Source organism: Salvelinus namaycush, chromosome 3, assembly GCF_016432855.1.
Source record: "Salvelinus namaycush isolate Seneca chromosome 3, SaNama_1.0, whole genome shotgun sequence".
Classification (NCBI taxonomy): Eukaryota; Metazoa; Chordata; class Actinopteri; order Salmoniformes; family Salmonidae; genus Salvelinus; species Salvelinus namaycush.
The window spans coordinates 7,175,723-7,198,719 of record NC_052309.1 but is presented as its reverse complement, the minus strand read 5'-3'; the positions used below and the strand labels follow the sequence as shown (position 1 = coordinate 7,198,719).

Here is a 22,997-nt window from a genome sequence, read left to right as displayed (position 1 = left end):
TTGAGGATGATGAGGGTTAGATGAGTAATTAAGTACTCAAACGGACTTCAAAGCTCAATCTGTAACCATTGACTATTTGGTGGAATGTGCTCTGTGGCTGAAATTGAAATTGAAATTGTCTCAAAGACGTTAACAGGGCTAAGATTGAATCATACTACACCGGCTCCGACGCTCGTCTTATGTGGCAGGGCTTGCAAACTATTACAGACTACAAAGGGAAGCACAGCCGCGAGCTGCCCAGTGACACGAGCCTACCAGACGAGCACAAATCACTTCAATGCTCGCATCGAGGCAAGCAACACTGAGGCATGCATGAGAGCATCAGCTGTTCCGGACGACTGTGTGATCACGCTCTCCGTAGCCGACGCGAGTAAGACCTTTAAACAGGTCAACACACACAAGGCTGCGGGGCCAGACGGATTACCAGGACGTGTGCTCCGTGTGCTGACAAACTGGCAGGTGTCTTCACTGACATTTTCAACATGTCCCTGATTGAGTCTGTAATACCAACATGTTTCAAGCAGACCACCATAGTCCCTGTGCCCAAGAACACAAAGGCAACCTGCCTAAATAACTACAGACCCGTAGCACTCATGTCCGTAGCCATGAAGTGCTTTGAAAGGTTGGTAACGGCTCACATCAACACCATTATCCCAGAAACCCTAGATCCACTCCAATTTACATACCGCCCAAACAGATCCACAGATGATGCAATCTATATTGCACTCCACACTGCCCTTTCCCACCTGGACAGAAGGAACACCTATGTGAGAATTCTATTCATTGACTACAGTTCAGCGTTCAACACCATAGTGCCCTCAAAGATCATCACTAAGCTAAGGATCCTGGGACTAAACACCTCCCTCTGCAACTGGATCCTGGACTTCCTGACGGGCCGCCCCCAGGTGGTGAGGGTAGGTAGCAACACATCTGCCACGCTGATCCTCAACACTGGAGCTCCCCAGGGGTGCATTCTCAGTCCCTTCCTGTACTCCCTGTTCACCCACGACTGCATGGCCAGGCACGACTCCAACACCATCAGTAAGTTTGCAGACAACACACCAGTGGTAGGCCTGATCACCGACAACGACGAGAGCCTATAGGGAGGAGGTCAGAGACCTGGCCCGGTGGTGCCAGAATAACAACCTATCCCTCAACGTAACCAAGACTAAGGAGATGATTGTGGACGACTGGAAAAGGAGGACCGAGCACGCCCCCATTCTCATCGACAGGGCTGTAGTGGAGCAGGTTGAGAGCTTCAAGTTCCTTGGTGTCCACATCAACAAACTAGAATGGTCCAAACACACCAAGACAGTCGTGAAGAGGGCACAACAAAGCCTATTCCCCCTCAGGAAACTAAAAAGATTTGGCATGGGTCCTGAGATCCTCAAAAGGTTCTACAGCTGCAACCGAGAGCATCCTGACTGGTTGCATCACTGCCTGGTATGGCAATTGCTCGGCCTCCGACCGCAAGGCACTACAGAGGGTAGTGTGTACGACCCAGTACATCACTGGGGCTAAGCTGCCTGCCATCCAGGACCTCTACACCAGGCGGTGTCAGAGGAAGACCCTAAAAATTGTCAAAGACCCCAGCCACCCCCAGTCATAGACTGTTCTCTCTTCTACCGCATGGCAAGTGGTACCAGAGGGCCAAGTCTAGGACAAAAAGGCTTCTCAACAGTTTTTACCCCCGAGCCATAAGACTCCTGAACAGGTAATCAGATGGCTACCCGGACTATTTGCATTGTGGGCCCCCACCCAACCCCTCTTTTTACACTGCTGCTACTCTCTGTTTATCATATATGCATAGTCACTTTAACTATACATTCATGTACATACTACCTCAAATTGGGCCGACCAACCAGGTCTCCCGCACATTGGCTAACCGGGCTATCTGCATTGTGTCCCACCCACCACCTGCCAACCCCTCTTTTACGCTACTGCTACTCTCTGTTCATCATATATGCATAGTCACTTTAACTAAACCTGCATGTACATACTACCTCAAATCAGCCTGACTAACCGGTGTCTGTATGTAGCCTCGCTACTGTACATAGCCTGTCTTTTTACTGTTGTTTTATTTCTTTACTTACCTATTGTTCACCTAATACCTTTTTTGCACTATTGGTTAGAGCCTGTAAGTAAGCATTTCACTGTAAGGTCTACACCTGTTGTATTCGACGCACATGACAAATAAACTTTGATTTGATTCTAGTGTTCCGTTTGCACCAGGGGCGTAGACAGAACGGTTGTTTTTGGATAGGCCTAGAAGAATTTGGATCGGCATTTTTCCTACTTGTTTATTACATTTATTTTGCGATGTGCACTGTATATTATTTCGTAATACAATCATTTTATACTAGTGCATAGTACTTGGAGCAACCTTGTTACATATACAAATAATGACTTATCCCAGCATATTAAAATAAGACAGTAACTTTAGACCAGTTGCCAACAACATAAAACTCATCTTCAGGCGCATTTTAATCTCGATTGGCAAACACGCCTATATTTGATGTTACCATGTATACCACAGCGGGCAGTAGTACTATAAAAAGGTACCTTCCCTTTAGTAGACGTATCAATAAGGCGTGACCTACATCATAAGGCGCAGACGGCGAGGCTTTGAGTTGAATATGGTGATGATTTCATCATAATCCAATGGGCCGGGCGCTTGTCACTGATGTGCGAAGTTGTTGTTGAGAAAAGTCTCTCCACACTGCATGATGTCATTGGAAGTGTGACAATGATCCTTAACAGAGAGTTTATATTAGGGAAAATATCAGGGCAGCTGTCAAGTATACTCATTATGGAGGAAAAGTCACTCTTTCCCATGTTCATTTTGCGACTCAACTGCTGAAAAAAAAAAAAGTGAATTCAGCATCCTCGCATGTGGTCTTCAGCTGCTCTTTAAGCGGGCAGGTTTGGGATTCTTTGGAAAAGGAGGCTGCCGCTTGCATGAGTGTCTTCTTGAAATCTTGAGTTTAACTCAGTAATCTGTCTGTCTAGAATATTGTTCCAAAGTTGCCTCAGGTCACTGTCACTCTTGATGCTGAATGTTTCCCCTAATGAAGTTGTGACTACACTGTCTGCCAATTTTACAGGCAGTTCTCGCTGCTGCGATGCGCTCACATCCCAATTACTAATATCACGCTTAATCATCATCATCATCTCTTTAGTTAGCTTGAGAACTTCATCAAAGTCTCCCCCTGAGTTCTCTGAACGTAGAAAAGCTGCTTTTGAGGATTTCAATTAAACCAATACAGTCCGTGACTAACAGGAATAAAAACTTATTCTGGATTTGTTGTAAGAGGGCATCGGCTTTTAAATGTGGTTGGTCCACAAGCCTCTGAAAAATCTGCAAGAACCTCTAAAATGACATCTAGCAGGAACAGCACTTTACTCACAGACCCTGATTTTGAACTCCATCGTACATCCGTGGATCTTTCTAGCTCGATACATGGTCTGTCGGGATGCAACTCTTTCTGTACTTCTATGAATCCAGCATGTCAGTGGGATCCACTCATGAATGTGTGTAGCTGGTTTACTGTGTCAAAAAGTACTGACATGTCCCGACACTTTTGCCGCAGAACCAAATTCAAAACGGTGGGAGTTGAAATGCACATATACCACTTGCTTAAAGGTTTGCTTTAGTAGGACATGTACCTCTGTTTCCTGACATGACTGAAGCGCCAACGAAACACAAACCCACACACACAGTGGGATCCAACTCCAAGGGGTTGCAACACTTCAAGTATTTGAGAAATTCCTTATGCAGACAAATCAGCGGTTTCCATAAACCCAACAGCTCTTTCTTTAATCAATCCAGCATGAATGTATCGGATGCACACAGCAAAAAGTTCAGGTTTAGATTGATCTTTATATTCATCTGCTAGTGTGGCAAAATACGTGGAAGGCGCAGAATGAACTTCATCTTTTATCCTGCACAGTAACAATGATGCTGCACACTCCAGCAACTCGTTCTGAATTTCACGGCTCATAAGTGTCAGGTAGCTCATCAAGCCTGTTTTGTATTTCTGAGTCATACTTTGAGATGAAATTGAAGATTTCTAAAAAGTTAACTTTGTTGATTGCCTCATGGGTTTCTCTATGCCCTCTGAGTGGAATATCCTGCTTTGCACACATTAGAACAATATCTCTGACCACTTTAACATGTGCACGGTTTCTTTCTATAAAATCCATGTTTGCATCAGCATGTATTTGGTTCAACACAGTCCCACGACTTCTAGGCTCATGGGTCACCTTGTAGGATTCACATTTTGCCAGGGCACTAGCATGTCATTTGCTATTCTCGTGTTTGCAGCAAGCATTTCTTGTGAGTTTCCAGTTTTTAAATCCATCTCGTACAAATCTGAATTCGAAATTTGCCCCAGGAAAGTGCCTACAAAACTTACAATAAATTGCATCTATTGCTTTACTATACTCAATCCACACGAACTGGTCATACCACCTTGAAGAGAAGCAGCGTGATTTGCCATTTATCATACTTGAAGGGAACTTTGCTAGCTTTGGTTGACAGGCTGGTTCATCAACGGCAGACAAATCTGTCGGTGGACCCACTGCAGGTTCACCCCCGCCCGCAGCATCAAGAACGAGAGGAGACGGTGGGGTTGGCAAGCATGCCTGGCTCAACGTGGCATTGGCTGTTGTGATGGCGATTGCGGTTGTTTCTATCCTGGCGCGCGCCTCCTGTTAATGTCTCATTCCGGAAGCTATTGGTAGATTGATACAAATTATTTGCCATTGCTAGAACTACTAAATTACCTTAGCTGGTGAGTCAATTCCAGTAAGCTAGCGTGGTAGAGTTTGCTAGCTTATGCGCTACAAAGTTTATCCACGTGACGTTGCCAGGTTGTTCAGGTAAACCACCGAATTAATAAAAAATAAAGAATGTAACCAAGTCGGAAGCCAGCTTGATTGTCGCGGACTATTTCTTTGTTACATTATATTAAAACTACCCATAGAAAATAAATCTCACATGCATTTATTTTAAAAATGTAATAAAATAAATACAAATAAAAATGTACATTGAATAATAGGCCTGAGATCAAACTGGGTAGGCCACGGAGTTTCTCCCATTCTTCTCTGCAGATCCTCTCAAGCTCTGTCAGGTTGGATGGGGAGCGTCGCTGCACAGCTATTTTCAGGACCCTCCAGAGACGTTTGATTGAGTTTAAGTCCGGGCTCTGGCTGGGCCATTCAAGGACATTGAGACTTGTCCCAAAGCCACTCCTTCATTGTCTTGGCTGTGTGCCTAGGGTCGTTGTCCTGTTGGAAGGTGAACCTTCGCCCCAGTCTGAGGTCCTGAGTGCTTTGGAGCAGGTTTTCATCAAGGACCTCTGTACTTTGCTCCGTTCATCTTTCCCTCAATCCTGACTAGTCTCCCAGTCCCTGCCACTGAAAAACATCCCCACAGCATGATGCTGCCACCACCATGCTTCATCGTAGAGATGGTGCCAGGTTTCCTCCAGACGTGACGCTTGGCATTCACGCCAAAGAGTTCAATCTTGGTTTCATCAGACCAGAGAATCTTGTTTCTCATGGTCTGAGAGTCTTTAGGTGCCTTTTGGCAAACTCCAAGCGGGCTGTCATGTGCCTTTTACCGAGGAGGGGCTTCCGTCTGGTCACTCTACCATAAAGGCCGGCTTGGTAGAGTGCTGCAGAGATGGTTGTCCTTCTGGAAGGTTCTCCCATCTCCACAAAGGAACTCTAGAGCGTTGGCAGAGTGACCATCGGGTTCTTGGTCACCTCCCTGACCAAGGCCCTTCTCCCCCGATTGCTCAGTTTGGACAGGCGGCCAGCTCTAGGAAGAGTCTTGGTGGTTCCAAACTTCTTCTATTTAAGAATGGAAGAACTGTGTTCTTGGGACCTTCAATGCTGCAAAAATGTTTTGGTAGCCTTCCCCAGATCTGTGCCTCGACACAATCCTGTCTCGGCGCGCTACGGACAATTCCTTCAACCTCATGGCTTGGTTTTTGCTCTGACATGCACTGTCAACTGTGGGACGGTATATTGACAGGTGTGTGCGCCTTTCTAAATCATGTCCAATAAATTGAATTTACCACAGGTGGACTCCAATCAAGTTGTAGAAACATCAAGGATGATCAATGGAAACAGGAAGCACCTGAGCTCAATTTTGAGTCTCATAGCAAAGGGTTATGTAAATAAGGTATTATTTTTTAAAGCCTGTTTTAGCTTTGTCGTTATGGGGTATTGTGTGTAGACTGATGAGGATTTTTTTTATTCAATCCATTTTAGAATAAGGCTGTAACGTAACAAAATGTGGAAAAAGTCAAGGGGTTCTGAATAGTTTCCAAAGGCACATTTAAAAAAAAAAATTCTGTACAGGCTTCCTTCTTTTCACTTTGTCATTTATGTTAGTGTTGTGGAGTAACTAAACTGAGGATGAATCAACAACACTGTTCTCCTATCACAACCATTGAACTCCAACTGTTTTAAAGTCACCAGTGAAATCCCTGCATGGTTTCCTTCCTCTCCAGCTGAGTTAGGAAGGACGTCTGTATCTTTGTAGTGACTGGGTGTATTGATACACCATCCAAAGTGTAATTAATAACTTTACCATGCTCAAAGGGATATTTAACATCTGCATTTAATTCTATTTTACCTATCTACCAATCGGTGCCCTTCTTTGCGAGGCATTGGAAAACCTCCCTGGTCTTTGTGGTTGAATCAATGTTTGAAATTCACTGCTCGACTGAGGGACCAATTGTATGTGTGGGGGTACAGAGATGAGGTAGTCATTCAAAAATCATTTTAATCATTTAAAAGAAAATCCAAAACAGATCTAGAACTGACTGTTGTTAATCAATACAGGGAAAGCAGAGTGAATGTTATGAAGTAGTAGTAGCAGCATAAATCAGCATCATCTTCCTCCTCCAATATGCTACCCTCCCGCCATGACTGACCTAAAAATAGCCTTCCTGTAGCCTCCTCCCAGCAGCACTTCAGCATCAACTAGCTAGGCTGTTAACTAAACATGGTGTTAGGCTAGAACAGTGGTTCCAAAACTTTTTATAGTCCCGTACCCCTTACAACATTCAACCTCCAGCTACATACCCCCTCTAGCACCAGAATCAGTGCAAATGTTGTTTTTTGCCGTCATTGTAAGCCCCCCCCCCCCAGCACAATTTGCCGAGGCAGAATAATCTGAGCGCAGCCCAATCCAGAAATCTAGCAGTGGCTTCTGATTAAATGAAATTTTTACAGAACCGCTTATTGCAATTTCGATGAGGCTCTCTTGTTCAGATATCAGGAAGTGGACTGGAGGCAGAGCATGAAAGGGATAATGAATCCAGTTTGTGTCATCCGTTTCGGGAAAGTACCTGCGTAATTGCACACCCAACTCACTCAGGTGCTTTGCTATATCACATTTGACATTGTCCATAAACTTGAGTTCATTTGCACACAATTATATATATATTTTTAAATCACACAATGATGGAAGACCTGTGTGTTGTCCTTGTTAATGCAGACAGAGAAGAGCTCCAACTTCTTAATCATAGCCTTAATTTTGTCCCGTACATTGTATATAGTTGCGGAGAGTCCCTGTAATCCTAGATTCAGATCATTCAGGCGAGAAAAAACATCACCCAGATAGGCCAGTCGTGTGAGAAACTCATCATCATCATCATGCAACTGCTTGCACGCGCGTTACCACTCCACTATGTCTCCCTGTCAGACAAGTGAAAATTATGGTCAGTAAAGAAAACTTTAAGCTCGTCTCTCATTTCAAAGAAATTGTGTCAATACTTTGCCCCTTGATAACCATCGCACTTCTGTATGTTGTAAAAGCATTACATGGTCGCTGCCCATATCATTGCATAATGCAGAAAATACACGAGAGTTCAGGGGCCTTGCTTTAACAAAGGTAACCATTTTTACTTTAGTGTCCAAAATGTCTTTCAAGCTGTCAGGCATTCCCTTGGCAGCAAGAGCCTCTCGGTGGATACTGCAGTGTACCCAAGTGGCGTCGGGAGCAACTGTTTGCACGCGCGTTACCACTCCACTATGTCTCCCTGTCATGGCTTTTGCATCATCAGTAGATACCAACATGAGCAGCAGCTATGTTTGGCTACATACAGACCGTTAGTGGAATTCCCAGAATTGAGTAATGGTTAATGTGATTGGATGTTAATTATTTGACTAGGCTACCTGTATTTGACATTGTGTTGTTATTTCGCTGAACACTAGATGGTTTCATTTTATTTTTGGCAGTGAAACGAGGCTACTCAGGCAAGAAAATATAAAAATTGACTGTTTGAAAATGTGAAAAAAATAAATGTGAATCACATTTTTATTTGGCGTACCCCCGATGGCATTGCGCATACATACCCCAGTTTGGGAATACCTGGGCTAGAGGATAGAAATACAACGTTAATACAGCCTAATGAGCACTACCTGCTGTGTAGAGTACTGAACGGCACAGTACCGAACCACAGTGACACAGTAAATCTTAAATCAAATCAAAGTTTGTCACGTGCGCCGACTTCAACAGGTGAAATACAGTGAAATGCTTACTTACAGGCCCTAACCAAGAGTATTTTAAGTAAATAATACGTATAATGTGAACAATAGATAAAGAAAAAGAAACAGTAAAGACAGTGAAAATAACAGTAGCGAGGCTATATACAGTAGCGAGGCTATATACAGTAGCGAGGCTATATACAGGCACCGGTTAGTCGGGCTAATTGAGTACTGAACTGCACAGTGACACAGTACTGAACCACACAGCACTGCTCGCACACCTTCTCTTTATAGCCTAGGGGCTCTACTCAGTCTGAAGTGGAAGTGTTACAGATACCGAGATAGAAATGTAATGGTCATTTCGGATTGAGCCGAGATATACAGTCTCAGCTAAAGCGGGAACATTCCATCACGCTGTAAAGATGAACTTCCTACATATAGAAGAATCCCTATCAATTTCATATGATCTCCGTGGGCCTAGTGAAGAATTGTCATATCACTTTTATCATGTATTATGTTTTAAATGAGAAATCAACAAAACCAGTCGTGATGTTTTCATCTGATTGTCAAACAATCATTTCAGAAAAGGGCGCTCCTGTAGGTTACCCGTACACGTTTGTCCACTCATAAAATAATTCCAGCATCAAAACAGTGCACTGTGCATCCGCAGTTTGATGAATAGAAAGAGACATCTGTTACAAAACACCTAAAATGTGTATTATGTCATTCATACACAATTGATGCGTCCACTGCTGTCCCCACGCGTCTTGGCCACTCATCTCCGCCTTGGCAAAGTGTTCTCGTCAAACCACAATGCAATTTGGAGCATGTACCACCCTGGCCTCAAGTCAATTCACACATTTTTCATGCAGCTGACATGCAGTAAATGTTAAATAATAGTGTAATATAGTTATTGGCATTTTGTGTTAGTAATTGTGATAGGCTCACGTTTTACTGGTACGGTGTACCCCCACTATTTATTTTGCCGGGAAGCCGTACCGGACCGGCTTACTTTCACCCGTTCAAATGCGGATTCTCTTGCTGTTGCATCCAGGGTAGTTATTATACTATGGTAGAAGAATAGTGACCATTGTTTCATCAACAGGCGGGTCACATGGACAACGGGCGGGTCACATGGACAATGTCCTTGCTGCCAAGGATATTAAAGTACAGCCACAGAGCTCTCCTTCCTTCCCTCCTCACGATTTCTGAGTCCTCAAGGACTAGTCATGCTACCCGGATGGATGTATCCCATTGAACATTCAGATACACCCCCTACATCCTTCACCAGACCATCTTTCACCCCATCACCTCCAGCTCATCAGATGACTAGGGCTGATCCCAAATGGTACCCTATTCCCTAACCCTTGGCTCTGGTCAAAAGTAGTGCACTATAAATGGAATAGGGTGCCATAGGGCTCTGGTCAAAAGTAGTGCACTATAAAGGGAATAGGGTGCCATTTGGGAAGGAACCTGTAAGCTCCACATCCACAAGCCATGGGAGGAATACACCTGGAAGGGAGGGGTGATGGCAGCTTATGTAAATCAGACAGGAGATGCCTGTATCTATCTGGGCAGCTGGCAGAAGGACATGGTTTCACACACAGTGCTGGGGGGCCAGGAGTCAGAGAGGAGAGAGGCTGACTGACCTATGAGGAACTTCAACACTTTTCTGATATATTGCAGTCACTTCAAACCAATACTTCCTTCAACTTGAAATACTGTCAAAAGTACTGTCATAGCATTAAAAAAAAGTAAACATTGGCCGTTGATTACATCACTCTTTTACATGGTGAGGTCGCAGATTATTATAATTTTTTTTATATCAAAATGGGGTCGCAGAGCAAAACAGTTTGGGAACACCTATTGTAGAGTCAGCACAGTAAGCTTCTGTAGTTTACAACCACTTTATGCAACACAGTACCTGCTCCTTGGCATTAAATCACTGTCTACTCTAGAGCAGGTCAAAAGCAGTAGACAGATGGTTAGGCTAAAAGGTGTCAATCAGCTCATATCGGAAACCATTATTAGTTTGTTCAAACGCTCTGTAAAAGGATTCAGCTAAAAGTCTCACACAGTACCTCACACTGAAGTATCAGCGAAGGTCCAGGCATGACGGACATCCGACATGATCCCAGATCTGACGGGCGCTTTCAGCCCATGAAGTAACACAACTCTCTCTCAACAAGAGACGGGTATATTTAAAGTGTCTCTCCACAGGAAAAGCAATGTCACCTCCTTGCCAGGGACAGTTTGATAGTTGCCCCGGGCAACAATCTGCTCTTCCACTACCAACTGAAAACACCCTCGTCCCATAATATTGGTGCTGAGCGAATAGTGCTTTTTGAATTTGGTTCGATTATTACAAAAATAATGGTTTTCCATTTTGATTACTTTAAAAAAAAAGCACTATGCATTGTGGGTTGAATGCTGTAAAACAGAATAAAACAATGAATAAAAGTAGTGACTGCCCATTACTGCTTATCACTAACCATCATTTATTCACATTACTTTAATAAAATATATTTCAGTTGTGTATATTACATTTGTTTTATTTGATGAATCTATTATTTAATTCCAAGTCATCATCTCATCTCTATAGAGCTGCTGTCTGACAAAATCACTATTTAGTAGTTCATCAAAGTAAATAAGGCTGAACACCAACTATCAATCACTTAGATCATGTATTTTCAGGTAGCGATACCTCACGAAGCAACTGCTCTCTCAATCGCGCAGCATGCGTAAAAGAAACAGACCCGGACAAGTAGGCGCGTAATGGATTATGGTCATTGTAGTTAGTTTAGCACAGAAAATGTAATGGATTATGGTCATTGTAGTTAGTTTAGCACAGAAAACGTGGTAATTATGTAAAATATTGGCCTACATCCCACAGTTCAGGATTGATACAATTTATCTCTAGAAAAACAGAAAAAAAACAGAATGAAATGGAATTCAAATAATTGAACAAACATGGTTCAATTATTGAACCAACATGGTCCAACAAAAAATAACCAACATTTCCGTTAAACGCTCAGCAGTACATAATAAACACACATACTATTTGGGGTAAGACTGTAGGCCACCCAAACGGTTTGGACAAACTGTCACTAAGGATAAAAGGACTGGTTGAAAAGTATCACCTAACACGAGGATCTCACTGCGACCATGTTTGTTTGGTTCCTCACAGTGACCAAAAGAACTGTGATGCACCCATGAGAAGGACAGATTTCTCAACCATCTGTTTCTTTAAATGATTCATCACACAAAACGCTGCCTCGTCTGTGTTGTTGGTTTGCCCAGTTTTCCTCCTTCACATCCCTGTGGAAATGACACCGTATCACTAGTTGAGTCTTTTCCCTATATAGTGCAATACATTTGACCAGAGCACTATGGGGCACTGGTCAAAAGTAGTACAGTATATAGGGGGGGAAAAAAACAGTGCCATTTGGGACACACTACACTGTATGATTGTCTTCTACTTCCCTGTGTTACACTGTTCTCAAAGGCTTTTCTAAGACACTGTCTCGTTGTGATTTAGGTCTGTTCAAGATGTTTCCTGAATGTATTATGTGAACTGTGAGGTTGAATCTGCTGCCATGTTAAAAGGACACTTCACTGTAGTCTACATGAGGGCTGAAACAGCTCCAGGGCGTTTGTTTAAAGACAATAAGCTTTCTGGCTTGGCACAGGCAGGTCAGACCAAGACTACAGTATTACCCTCAATAGTTAAGCCCTGGGATAACAAATAAGATCAGGACATCGCTAGGGCACGTTCCCACATGAGTCTCTAGAAAATGTATTTTTACAAGCGCAGCAGCAGCATGCTAGCAATGTCATAATATAAAATAGGAGAGATGCATCGGCTTACTAGTATTACAACCGAAATAAAGGTCTGGGAAACGCCATCAGAAACAGCGGTGATAGTGTTCCCTACAGCCAGCCAAAACAGGAGCTGTCGCCAAGACCAATTAGTTTAGTTTCTAATGTCAAAGAATTAAGAGGAAAAGTTTTTTTATTGGGATCATCTTGATGCCTGAAATGATCTTACTCCCCAAGGACTTGTATAGTATTAGGCTAAGTTAGACACATTGTAACACACATAATAATACCACCACTACAGCTTCCCTGCAGGTTAAAACAAAGACATTAGATGTTGTTGAGATAGTAATCTACACAGTGAACCAGCACAGCCTTGTTGATTAAACGCCTGAATCTCTGAAAGGACTTGGGGAATACACAGTTGTATTCTAAACCCTACAACATACCCGATAAAGCAAGGCTTATTTTAAAAAGTGCCCATTTGAAGTCAACATGCTGGCGAACTATTTGTCTCCTTCTGGTTTAGGTCTGTGAGTCAGAAAGCTTAACGTGTAGTAGTGATCTGAAGCCCTGTGGTCTAAACAGTACAGGAGGAAATGTCACTAGGTTATTCTATACAGTCTGTGCATAGATAGGCCACAACTTTCTCAGTGTCAAAAATATTATAAAGTGAATTACAATCTAAGATACATTAACATCTTAGTTAAATGCAGATCATTGACAAGGTTATCTTTGTGTGTGTGCCTGTCAGTGTCAATGGGACAAAGGCACAAGGACTCTTTTACCAGTCCCATCTATTGTGTGGTGGCCAAAACAAATTTACAATGTGACAGGGAATATTTTTACAGCCCATGTTGTTCTTGAAATGACAGTGAAAAGTTAAGACTACTACAAATGGAACAAGGAATGCATTGAGACTGGTTCCGGAACAGTCGGAATGATCCTTAGGGTTCTAGACTGAGAATGGAGGCTGATACCGCCTGAATAATCTCACTATGAAAGGAGAGATCACAGTAGGCAGTCAGCCCTCAAGTTGCATCCCTGCAAAAACAAGGGAGCATCGTTTAATCATCACACACAGAGAGAGAGATACAGAGTGTTAGCGAGGCGCGAGCGGGCGAAGTGTTAGCGAGGCGCGAGCGGGCGAAGTGTTAGCGAGGCGCGAGCGGGCGAAGTGTTAGCGAGGCGCGAGCGGGCGAAGTGTTAGCGAGGCGCGAGCGGGCGAAGTGTTAGCGAGGCGCGAGCGGGCGAAGTGTTAGCGAGGCGCGAGCGGGCGAAGTGTTAGCGAGGCGCGAGCGGGCGAAGTGTTAGCGAGGCGCGAGCGAGAGAAGTGTTAGCGAGGCGCGAGCGAGAGAAGTGTTAGCGAGGCGCGAGCGAGAGAAGTGTTAGCGAGGCGCGAGCGAGAGAAGTGTTAGCGAGGCGCGAGCGAGAGAAGTGTTAGCGAGGCGCGAGCGAGAGAAGTGTTAGCGAGGCGCGAGCGAGAGAAGTGTTAGCGAGGCGCGAGCGAGAGAAGTGTTAGCGAGGCGCGAGCGAGAGAAGTGTTAGCGAGGCGCGAGCGAGAGAAGTGTTAGCGAGGCGCGAGCGGGCGAAGTGTTAGCGAGGCGCGAGCGGGCGAAGTGTTAGCGAGGCGCGAGCGGGCGAAGTGTTAGCGAGGCGCGAGCGGGCGAAGTGTTAGCGAGGCGCGAGCGGGCGAAGTGTTAGCGAGGCGCGAGCGGGCGAAGTGTTAGCGAGGCGCGAGCGGGCGAAGTGTTAGCGAGGCGCGAGCGGGCGAAGTGTTAGCGAGGCGCGAGCGAGAGAAGTGTTAGCGAGGCGCGAGCGAGAGAAGTGTTAGCGAGGCGCGAGCGAGAGAAGTGTTAGCGAGGCGCGAGCGAGAGAAGTGTTAGCGAGGCGCGAGCGAGAGAAGTGTTAGCGAGGCGCGAGCGAGAGAAGTGTTAGCGAGGCGCGAGCTAGAGAAGTGTTAGCGAGGCGCGAGCGAGAGAAGTGTTAGCGAGGCGCGAGCGAGAGAAGTGTTAGCGAGGCGCGAGCGAGAGAAGTGTTAGCGAGGCGCGAGCGAGAGAAGTGTTAGCGAGGAGCGAGAGAAGTGTTAGCGAGGAGCGAGAGAAGTGTTAGCGAGGAGCGAGAGAAGTGTTAGCGAGGAGCGAGAGAAGTGTTAGCGAGGAGCGAGAGAAGTGTTAGCGAGGAGCGAGAGAAGTGTTAGCGAGGAGCGAGAGAAGTGTTAGCGAGGAGCGAGAGAAGTGTTAGCGAGGAGCGAGAGAAGTGTTAGCGAGGAGCGAGAGAAGTGTTAGCGAGGAGCGAGAGAAGTGTTAGCGAGGAGCGAGAGAAGTGTTAGCGAGGAGCGAGAGAAGTGTTAGCGAGCGGGAGGTTTTTTTGTTCTCACTTTTGTTTATTTCATTTGGCACATGTTTCCCATGTCAATAAAGGCCCCTTTGAATTGAATTGACAGAAAGAGATAGACAGTCAAGACAGACAGAACAAGGGCATCAACCATGTGGCTGCAAAGCTGAAAATATTCATCAAAACACAGTTAAGATTCCCCAAATAGTCTGTGAATACTTAATAAAAATGTCCACACTACATTAACCTAGTGTTAATACCTTATTTTGTTACTTAACTTATACAGCCTCGCATGACTGTATCCACCTGTGGAATAGTAGCTGTAGTGAGTGACTGGGACCTGGTGGCAGGTTAAGGCCAGTAACCGAAAGGTTGCTGGTTCAAATCCCCGAGCTGACTAGGTGACATATCTGCCGATGTGCCCTTGAGCAAGGCACGTACATTAAGCCTAATTAGTCCTCTAAGTCACTCTGGATAAGAGTGTCTGCTAAACGACTAAAATGTAAATCACATCTAAAGGATGAAATACCCTTTGAAGTTGAACAGAAATACATTTCCCCCATTAGAAAATGAGAATCCAATTCATGATGGATGAAGTTCATTACTGTCGTGCTATAAAGAATTACACTATTGCTGGCAAGCAGCACCATGCAGTACACTGGGTAAGTGAGGAGTCTAAAAACCAATAATGAACATTACAGATTGAAGTTGTTTCTGTCATGATATATTACGTTCACTTAAAATATTGTCTCATCAATATGGAGTAGCCATCCATTTCCAACTGAAATCACTGAACTTAATGACAACTCAATGACAATACTGTATATTAAATGGGTAAACTATAAAGACAAGCAAACCTACTTTGTCAAGAATGAGTGATGTTCCAAAAGCCCATTCATTTTCAATTTGTCATCCATGGCCTTTCTGTTTCTCAACATCATTCATGCTACACTCTCAGGAATCTCCCAAAGCTCAGTGTGAATAAAATACAGGTACCGTATATCACAAAAGAGTGACTAAACTACAAAGAATCACAAAACTAATTCACTACAGTAGAATGACTGATGTTCATTCTACACTGTCAGGAATGCCATCCATAGCCCGTAGCTCAGTCAGTGTTTAACACCAAAAGGCCCAGGTTCTTACCTGTGGTGTTTCTTAGGGGGAGGGGGTGGTGGAGTGGGGTCATGGCTTGAACTCTTCCCCTCTGCTGAGAGCTGCTCCGCGCTGGAGAGAGACGACGGAGGCGACTTGGCCAACATGCTCCCGCTATGTTTGCCCTCCTCCGCGCTGCTGCAGCCTGCCTGCTTCTGACTGGCACTATTGTTGGCCGTGGTGCCTGGCAGGGTCTGGGTGCTGCCCTGCTGGCCCTCGCTGCCCTGTGTCACCCCCGTGGGTCTCCAGTCACTGGCGTCTCTCCAGACAGCCGCCCTATTGATGAGCCCCGTCACCCTGCTCTGAGAGGCACTCTCCTGAGCATGGCCCTCCTCTGTCTCCTCCTCCTCCTCGATCCGGCCCTCCCAGTTCCAGGGAGTGGTATGGAGCTTGTGCCTCCGGACCTCAGATGAGGCTGAGCTGTTGGGCTCTATCTGGGACTTCACCTGCACCTGGATGTCCCTGGAAGACGGTGATAAAACCAGAGTCTGTATGCTGAGCTCAGGCACCGGGGAGATGCTGGAGGCCCCCAGGAGCGGTTTGGGCGATCGGTTGTTCCTCTTGGGCGGTATAGGGGGGCTGTTCTGGGGTTTGGGCTGGAGGGAAGCAGGGAAACCTGGGGATGATGTCTCTTTTACAGAGGAGCTGGAGGGCCACTTGAAAGCTGGGCTTCCGGGGTTGCTGAGGGCCGTGGGGCTGAAGTCAGGCCACTGGGTGCTGACGGCCGAGTCCGGGCTGCTCAGATAGAATGTCCGGTTGTTCTCCTCAGTATGAGCAGCCCGGACGGTTATCTTGGCCCTCTGGTTCTGACCCTCTTCTGTGAGCTCCACCTCCAGCTCGGAGTGCTGTTTTTGGGCCTGGACCTTCCCGTTCCCTCCTCCAGCGCTCTGAGGCCTCCTCTTCCTCTTGGTGCTCTCAGCATAGATGGGTTCTGACGACAGCGTCTGTCCGTCTGAGGGAGAGCTGGCTGACGAGGCTGAGAGGCTCTGAGGAGTGGGACTATCTGGCCCAGCCAGTCCGAAGCCATCCGGCCCTGTGAGAGAGTCTGTGCTGCTGCGATAGGAGCAAGAGTCTGACAGAGACAGAGTACCAGGCTCGGAGAGGAAGGAGCCGGTTCGGCCTCCTCCACAGGACAGGAGGTTGTGCCCTAGAGGCCCCGGAGATGCCCCTGAGCCCAGGGTGGTTAAGGATGGGACGGAAGAAGTACTGGACTGGTTGGTGTTCCCAGACGTAAGGCCCCCATTACTAGGGGCGGTTGTGGTGGTGATAAGACCGTTACCGATGCCGTTACCAGCCGTCGTTGTTACCGTGGCAATGATGTTGATAGCAATACCCAGAGGTGCTTTCACTTCCTGGATGGCCTGGACTGTGGAAGACCCTCTAGTGGTGGTCACCATGTGGACGCCGTGCCCGTTGCAAGTACTCTTGGTTGTTTTGGTAGTCTTGGTGATCTGTTGCCTGTAGGACGAGTCACTGTTGCTATTCCCTTTCTCCTTCAGACTGTGAGGCCCTCGGCTGTGTCCGTCCTCCTGGGTCACTAAGACACTGCTGATGATCGTACTAGAGTTCTTCTGGAGGGCTGACGTGGACAGAGAAGACCGGGGGCTGATAGGACCGGGGGAGAAACGGCTGCAGGGGTAGTCTATCTTCTCAGGGGTTGTAGTACTCTGTAGTACGGCCTCTCTCAGGGCCTTGTTACAACCTTTACTGTCTATGTAGATAGGGGACAGGCCCAACATCTTCTTAAGGCCCAGTCGGTCCACTGGACTCTTCAGATTGTCCTGAGGGGAAACATATTGAGGGGAAATACAATTCATGGTTATAGAAAGCATAGACATTATTGAATCACTTCACATTAAGTGACTCTAAAACCTATGGGTTTCATTCTAGATGTACTTAGTTAAATGCAAAGGCATACAGTGTCATACATTTGTATTTGAGCTAGTGAGATCTAACCTGTTCTATGTTCATGTTGAGGTCTGCCAGCATCTCGCTGGAGTCAGGGAGCATCATGGTGGGGCGAACGGCGATGGTGGGTTTGGAGTAAGGCACGGTCACTCCCTCCTCCTCCTCTCCCCCCAAACTGGTCCTCAGGGCACCACAGGGCACTATGCTGCCCCCGCTGGCACGGTGGGCGCTACGCGGATGGAAGCAGTTCTTACACGAGCCGGGTTTCCACACGTGTTCTGAAAACTCACCGCAGGCCGACATGTTTGTCCGAAACGTGTAGTTGATGTCAATGTAGGTGGGAGATGGGATGATCCGACATGGTTCGTAGTTGTACACAGAAGCCTGGTGTCACATGAAACCCTGCAGAGAGAAGAAATCAGAATAACAATGTGAATAGAAGTGTATTTACTGTGGAGATTCTCATTTTAAAAGCACCGTTTCTTATCTGAATTCCTTGAGTTAATCAATAACTATCATAACACAAAGGAATGCTATTGAGAGCACAGAGTTTGAGCTGAACATAACAGCAGTGGTTATGAACAAGACAAGTTCATTCCTCAATAGGTGGCTCAATGGAACAATTTGGCCCGGAGGTGATTTTATTTACCCTGAGCAAAATAAATAAAAACTAATAAAATTATACCATTTTTATTATTGGACATAAAAGACAAAAAAAAAAATCACCAGGAAATCAGGTCAAAGTGATTTTAATTTAAGAAATCTGTTCCCAAGTATTCCCACTCATAAATAAAGCCATATGTGATCGTATCCCAATGTAATTAAGGTTTGAAATTATTCTGTTTTTGTCTAATACTATATTGGTTGGGATTCTTGCGGTCAATTTGCAGTGTACATGTCCCCCCCCGACCTTCCGCTCAAGGAAGAATCGGCCTGGAGCTGGATGTAATTGGAGACTCATAGTTTACAATGTTTCTTATACCCATTTCATCTCCAACAGATTTGTCAACCTGGAATCCCAGATCCCCTACAGGTACACGCCGAGACAACAGTCAGACAATCAGTCACCTTTCTAGACTTTAACCCTCAACATTACACCATTCAGTTCTCTCTGTTGAATTACGAAATACAACTTCATTCATATCAGCGCAATAAAAATATAACCTTTAAGGAAAAGGTATTTGAGAGTTGGTTGTGGTGTTGCATAATGATCAGTACTTGACACCCACTGATGAAAAGCACAAGGTGCAATACTCTGTTGCATCCTAACTGGCACCCTATTCCCTACATTGGTTAAAAGTACTGCACTAAAAAAGTATGGCAGGTAGCCTAGTGGTTAGAGCGTTGGACTAGTAACCGGAAGGTTGCAAGATCAAATCCCCGAGCTGACAAAGGTAAAAATCTATCGTTCTGCCCCTGAACAAGGCAGTTAACCCACTATTCCTAGGCCGTCATTGAAAATAAGAATTTGTTCTTAACTGACTTGCCTAGTAAAATGTAGGGATTAGGGTGCCATTTTCGGACACAGCCCTTTCCTCTGGTCTCCTCTTCCTAACAGAACGAGCATTATGTCTGGTTCAGGAAGCACCTGTCTGACTGCAGAGTAAACTAGAATAGAAAGACCACAGTAAACACCTCAGAATAATGATGCGCGTTTCATTGATTCCACAATAATACTCTACGGATTCAATTTTCCCAGTGATTCTAACAAATTACTTATGGCCAAATCCATCAAGTGTCTGAATTTGTGTGGTCATGTGATGCCAGTAAGTTTAAACTATACCAGGCTTTAACCTCTGTAGTAAACTCAACACGCTCCTCCACTATCACTCCACTGCAGTGTTCTTTGTAACTTCAGATGCCTCTGAGCTCTGTCCTCATTCCCAGGCTTCCTAAATTAGAGGGTCCTACTTTCTGTTGAGCCCACGTGACCCCCAGGAACATAATGGCGTTTAGAATGCAGTCTTCTGTTGTAGAATGCCTCAAACATCCCAGAGGTCAGAATGCCTGGAATGTGGAGAGGCGCAAGTGTCAGACCACCACACTAGCAGCTCTTAACACCTCTCCCTGTGCAATTCATGTTAAAGACTGGAGGACGGTGAGAAAATCAACATGACTAGAGGGTTTGTCTGTCTTGTTTCTCCTAGATGTCGCTCTCTGTCTTCACACAGAGCTAAATACCCAGAGACAAGCCTTGGAAATGGCACACAGCAGTATACATATCCCCACCACCGAAAGTCATTAATAAAGCAATACAGGGGATGTAGCCTTATATAAAAGCCGGAGGAATAACACAGATTACTCATTCAATATCATTATATTATTATTATCATTATAATATCTAGGGACCAACTATAGACATGGGTTGTAGGAGGGGAGTTTCTTGACTTAGTGAGATGCATGTTTACACCTACAGCATAATCTGATATTCCTTTGTTGTTTCAATGACACATTAACTATCTGGAAAGCACTGGAAACAGCACTGATTGTTGTTTCCACTGTAGCCTATATTAAAATGTATGACTGATAGATGTATGGCACATGGTCTACTTCTGAATGGTATAGTCAAATATGATCTTTTCCATTTTCTCATCAGCCTGGGTATCTACCTACAGTGCACTTGGAAAGTATTTAGACCCCTTACTGAATACTTATGTAAATGTGATATTTTTTTTATTTTTTTTTCTAAAAACCTGTTTTTGCTTTGTCATTATGGGGTATTGTGTGTAGATTGATGAGGGGGGAAAAAATCTATTTTAGAATAAGGCTGTAACTGTGGAAAAGGTCAAGGGGTCTCAATACTTTCCCAAATGCACTGTAACACCCAAAACAAAAACAAGACTGGACATGTGGTGAGATGGAGTTTCATTTGAGGCTGATGTCCATTTCTCCAGCTCCATCACCTCTAGAAATGAACACGACCAAATCCTCACACAGATTCTGAGTGTAGCCTATTCTTCCTCAGTAAAAAATGACATTTCTATGTAGACCTAGTCCTGTACTCTGAGACTAACATCTATATACACGAGTACGGTCAGATGGTCAAGAGTCATGACACAAATTCAAGTCTGGGCTTTCTGTCATATAGCTGGTAAGAACTTCAGAAGTCAAAATGGGAAAACAATGAAAACAAAAGTGATCAGCAGTGCAAAGGTGACCTGCTGCATGGGTCTGGGTCAACTTTGTCCTCAAACTTTGTGTCATTCCGCCTCTTGGGTACATAATAAAAACCATCTTTGTCTCTCTGTGAGTGCGAGTGTGTAATCAACTAGTGTTGCCTCTGCGCTGTAGCCTACCCCCTGCCGTCTCACTCTGGCATGCAATAACAGAACAGTGTCTGGAAGCCAAACTGCCTGACTCCTGTCGCCCTAACAACACAACACTACTGACCACACACAATGTATTATTTGCTCAGGGCTAGCCTGATGCAGTGGGGAATGCAACCTGTGTGACAATGTTTAGACTCAGAGGCAACATTTTGACAGTCATAGGCAGATAACGACAGAGGGGCGGGGCAGGGCTTTGTCAAAGAAAGAACAACTGAAAAAAAAGAAGGAATTATTGGTTGACTTTTACACTTCCAAGTTCAAAGTAGCCATAAGATACTTAAGACAATATTGATATTATGTGACCAGTAATTCAAGCCTTAGCACGCACGCGCACATATGGGGGGGACATCGATACTCCTTACATTCCTTGACTGTCTAATAAACGGTACAAAAACGATATATTACCAAATAGAGCCATACATTCTCAACTCGATCACGGACGATATACATCGAATTATCGTAAAGATCTACAAGGCATTGCCACGCAGTGTTTGTTTCACGCGATTAATTCATTCCTGTGCAGAAGCGCCTGGTTGAACATCGAGACAGAATTTCCCATTCAGTTGATCGAGCATTCGAACACATTGCTCCCATCTCTGGAATGTCTTCTCATTCGAACCGCGACTCCTGAAGGTATCATTCATTCCATTTCTGAAACAAGTGGGATGCCTATAGCCTCCTAGAGGACGTGCCTCGTTCCTGAGAATATCTATAGATATATGTTGACATTTTCAAGCTCCTTATCCTTGCTCAGACATGGTATCAAATAACATGTTTCACTTGTAGTATCTAAATGCGTCCTCCTGGACTATGGTTAGAGGCTAAGCATTATCACCTGTGACATATTCCTACCCAATAAGGGGGTTCTTAGCCTGGTTATAAGGATGCAAATACTAAATAGACGGACAGCTATATGTTCAACAACCTATATACATTAAACAAACAACGTTACTGGCTTAAATGAACATAACTGTATATGCGAATCTATTGGTCGGAGAAAAGAAAAACGCGTGTCAGTTCTGTGGAAAGTGTCAAATGTTTTTGCTTACCTGAGGACTTCTCCCGTTCTTGACTTGCCTGGCAACCCCTTCCGCCTCCCCAAAAACTCTAAACAATGTAGGTCCCAAAAACAAAGTGGCAAATTTTTATGTTATTCATCCTACATCCGACGCACTGATAGGTAGCTTGGGAAATGTGTCCCAGCAGGCAGCTTTGATCCGCGGCTCTTGAAACGCACCGCGAGGTGAACTGGTGGAGGAACGGGGGAATTGTGAGCATGAAGCGCTTCAGCGAGGGGCGGAGCTTCCTAGTCTAAACGAATAAACTATTCGTTGAGTTGCAGACTAGTCTGGCCGCATTCAAGTGGATGTAAAGTGGTTTCGGGTACTATTCAATTTAATTCAAAGGGTTTTTTATTGGCATTTGAGACATATGTTTACATTGCCAAAGCCAGTGAAATAAACAACAAACAAATGTGAGAAGAAACACAAAACAACATCAACAAAAAAACATTTTAAAAAATGTACAGTTAATATCGCAGTACAACTAGCTCACCTTCTGCTCTCAACCTCTGCCGAGCAACAGTGGCGAATTTAATTGAGAGGAGAGAAAGACAGCTGGGAGGAGCGGTATCGGTCCCCGCTGATCCTCATTATGACCGCATTATGACCGGGACCAAAGGAGGCCCAACTGTTGGGGTTCCCTGTAGGGGTCCCCCACTAAACAACCAATATGCTAACAGCCTATAGTGCATAAACATAAATCCTAACACAACTCCGCATTGTCAGTACCATTCAGTATCATCCCATTCCACAACTGAAAGTTGAAACATCACTGTCACCTCACCGAACAGAGCTTCCAACCACACCTGCACACCGTTTTTTATTTTATCTTTATTGTTTGTGTATCACTTGTTTTCTGTGGTGCAAATAAATAAATACAAACTTT

General features: G+C 44.9%; 1 protein-coding gene across 1 annotated transcript in view; it reads right to left on the bottom strand.

Moving 5' to 3' along the window:
* Window positions 1–22,378, bottom strand: part of LOC120044886 (inactive tyrosine-protein kinase PRAG1-like) — a 41,056-nt gene extending 18,678 nt beyond the window's left edge. Inside the window, exons 1-3 of the mRNA XM_038989606.1 lie at window positions 22,100–22,378; window positions 17,770–18,123; window positions 15,805–17,594 (exon numbers count right to left, since the gene is read on the bottom strand). Of these exons, the coding sequence (XP_038845534.1) occupies window positions 15,805–17,594; window positions 17,770–18,024 (2,045 nt within the window). The 5' untranslated portion in view covers window positions 18,025–18,123; window positions 22,100–22,378. The remainder of the gene's footprint in view (window positions 1–15,804; window positions 17,595–17,769; window positions 18,124–22,099) is intronic.
* Between the last annotated feature and the right edge of the window lie 619 nt (window positions 22,379–22,997).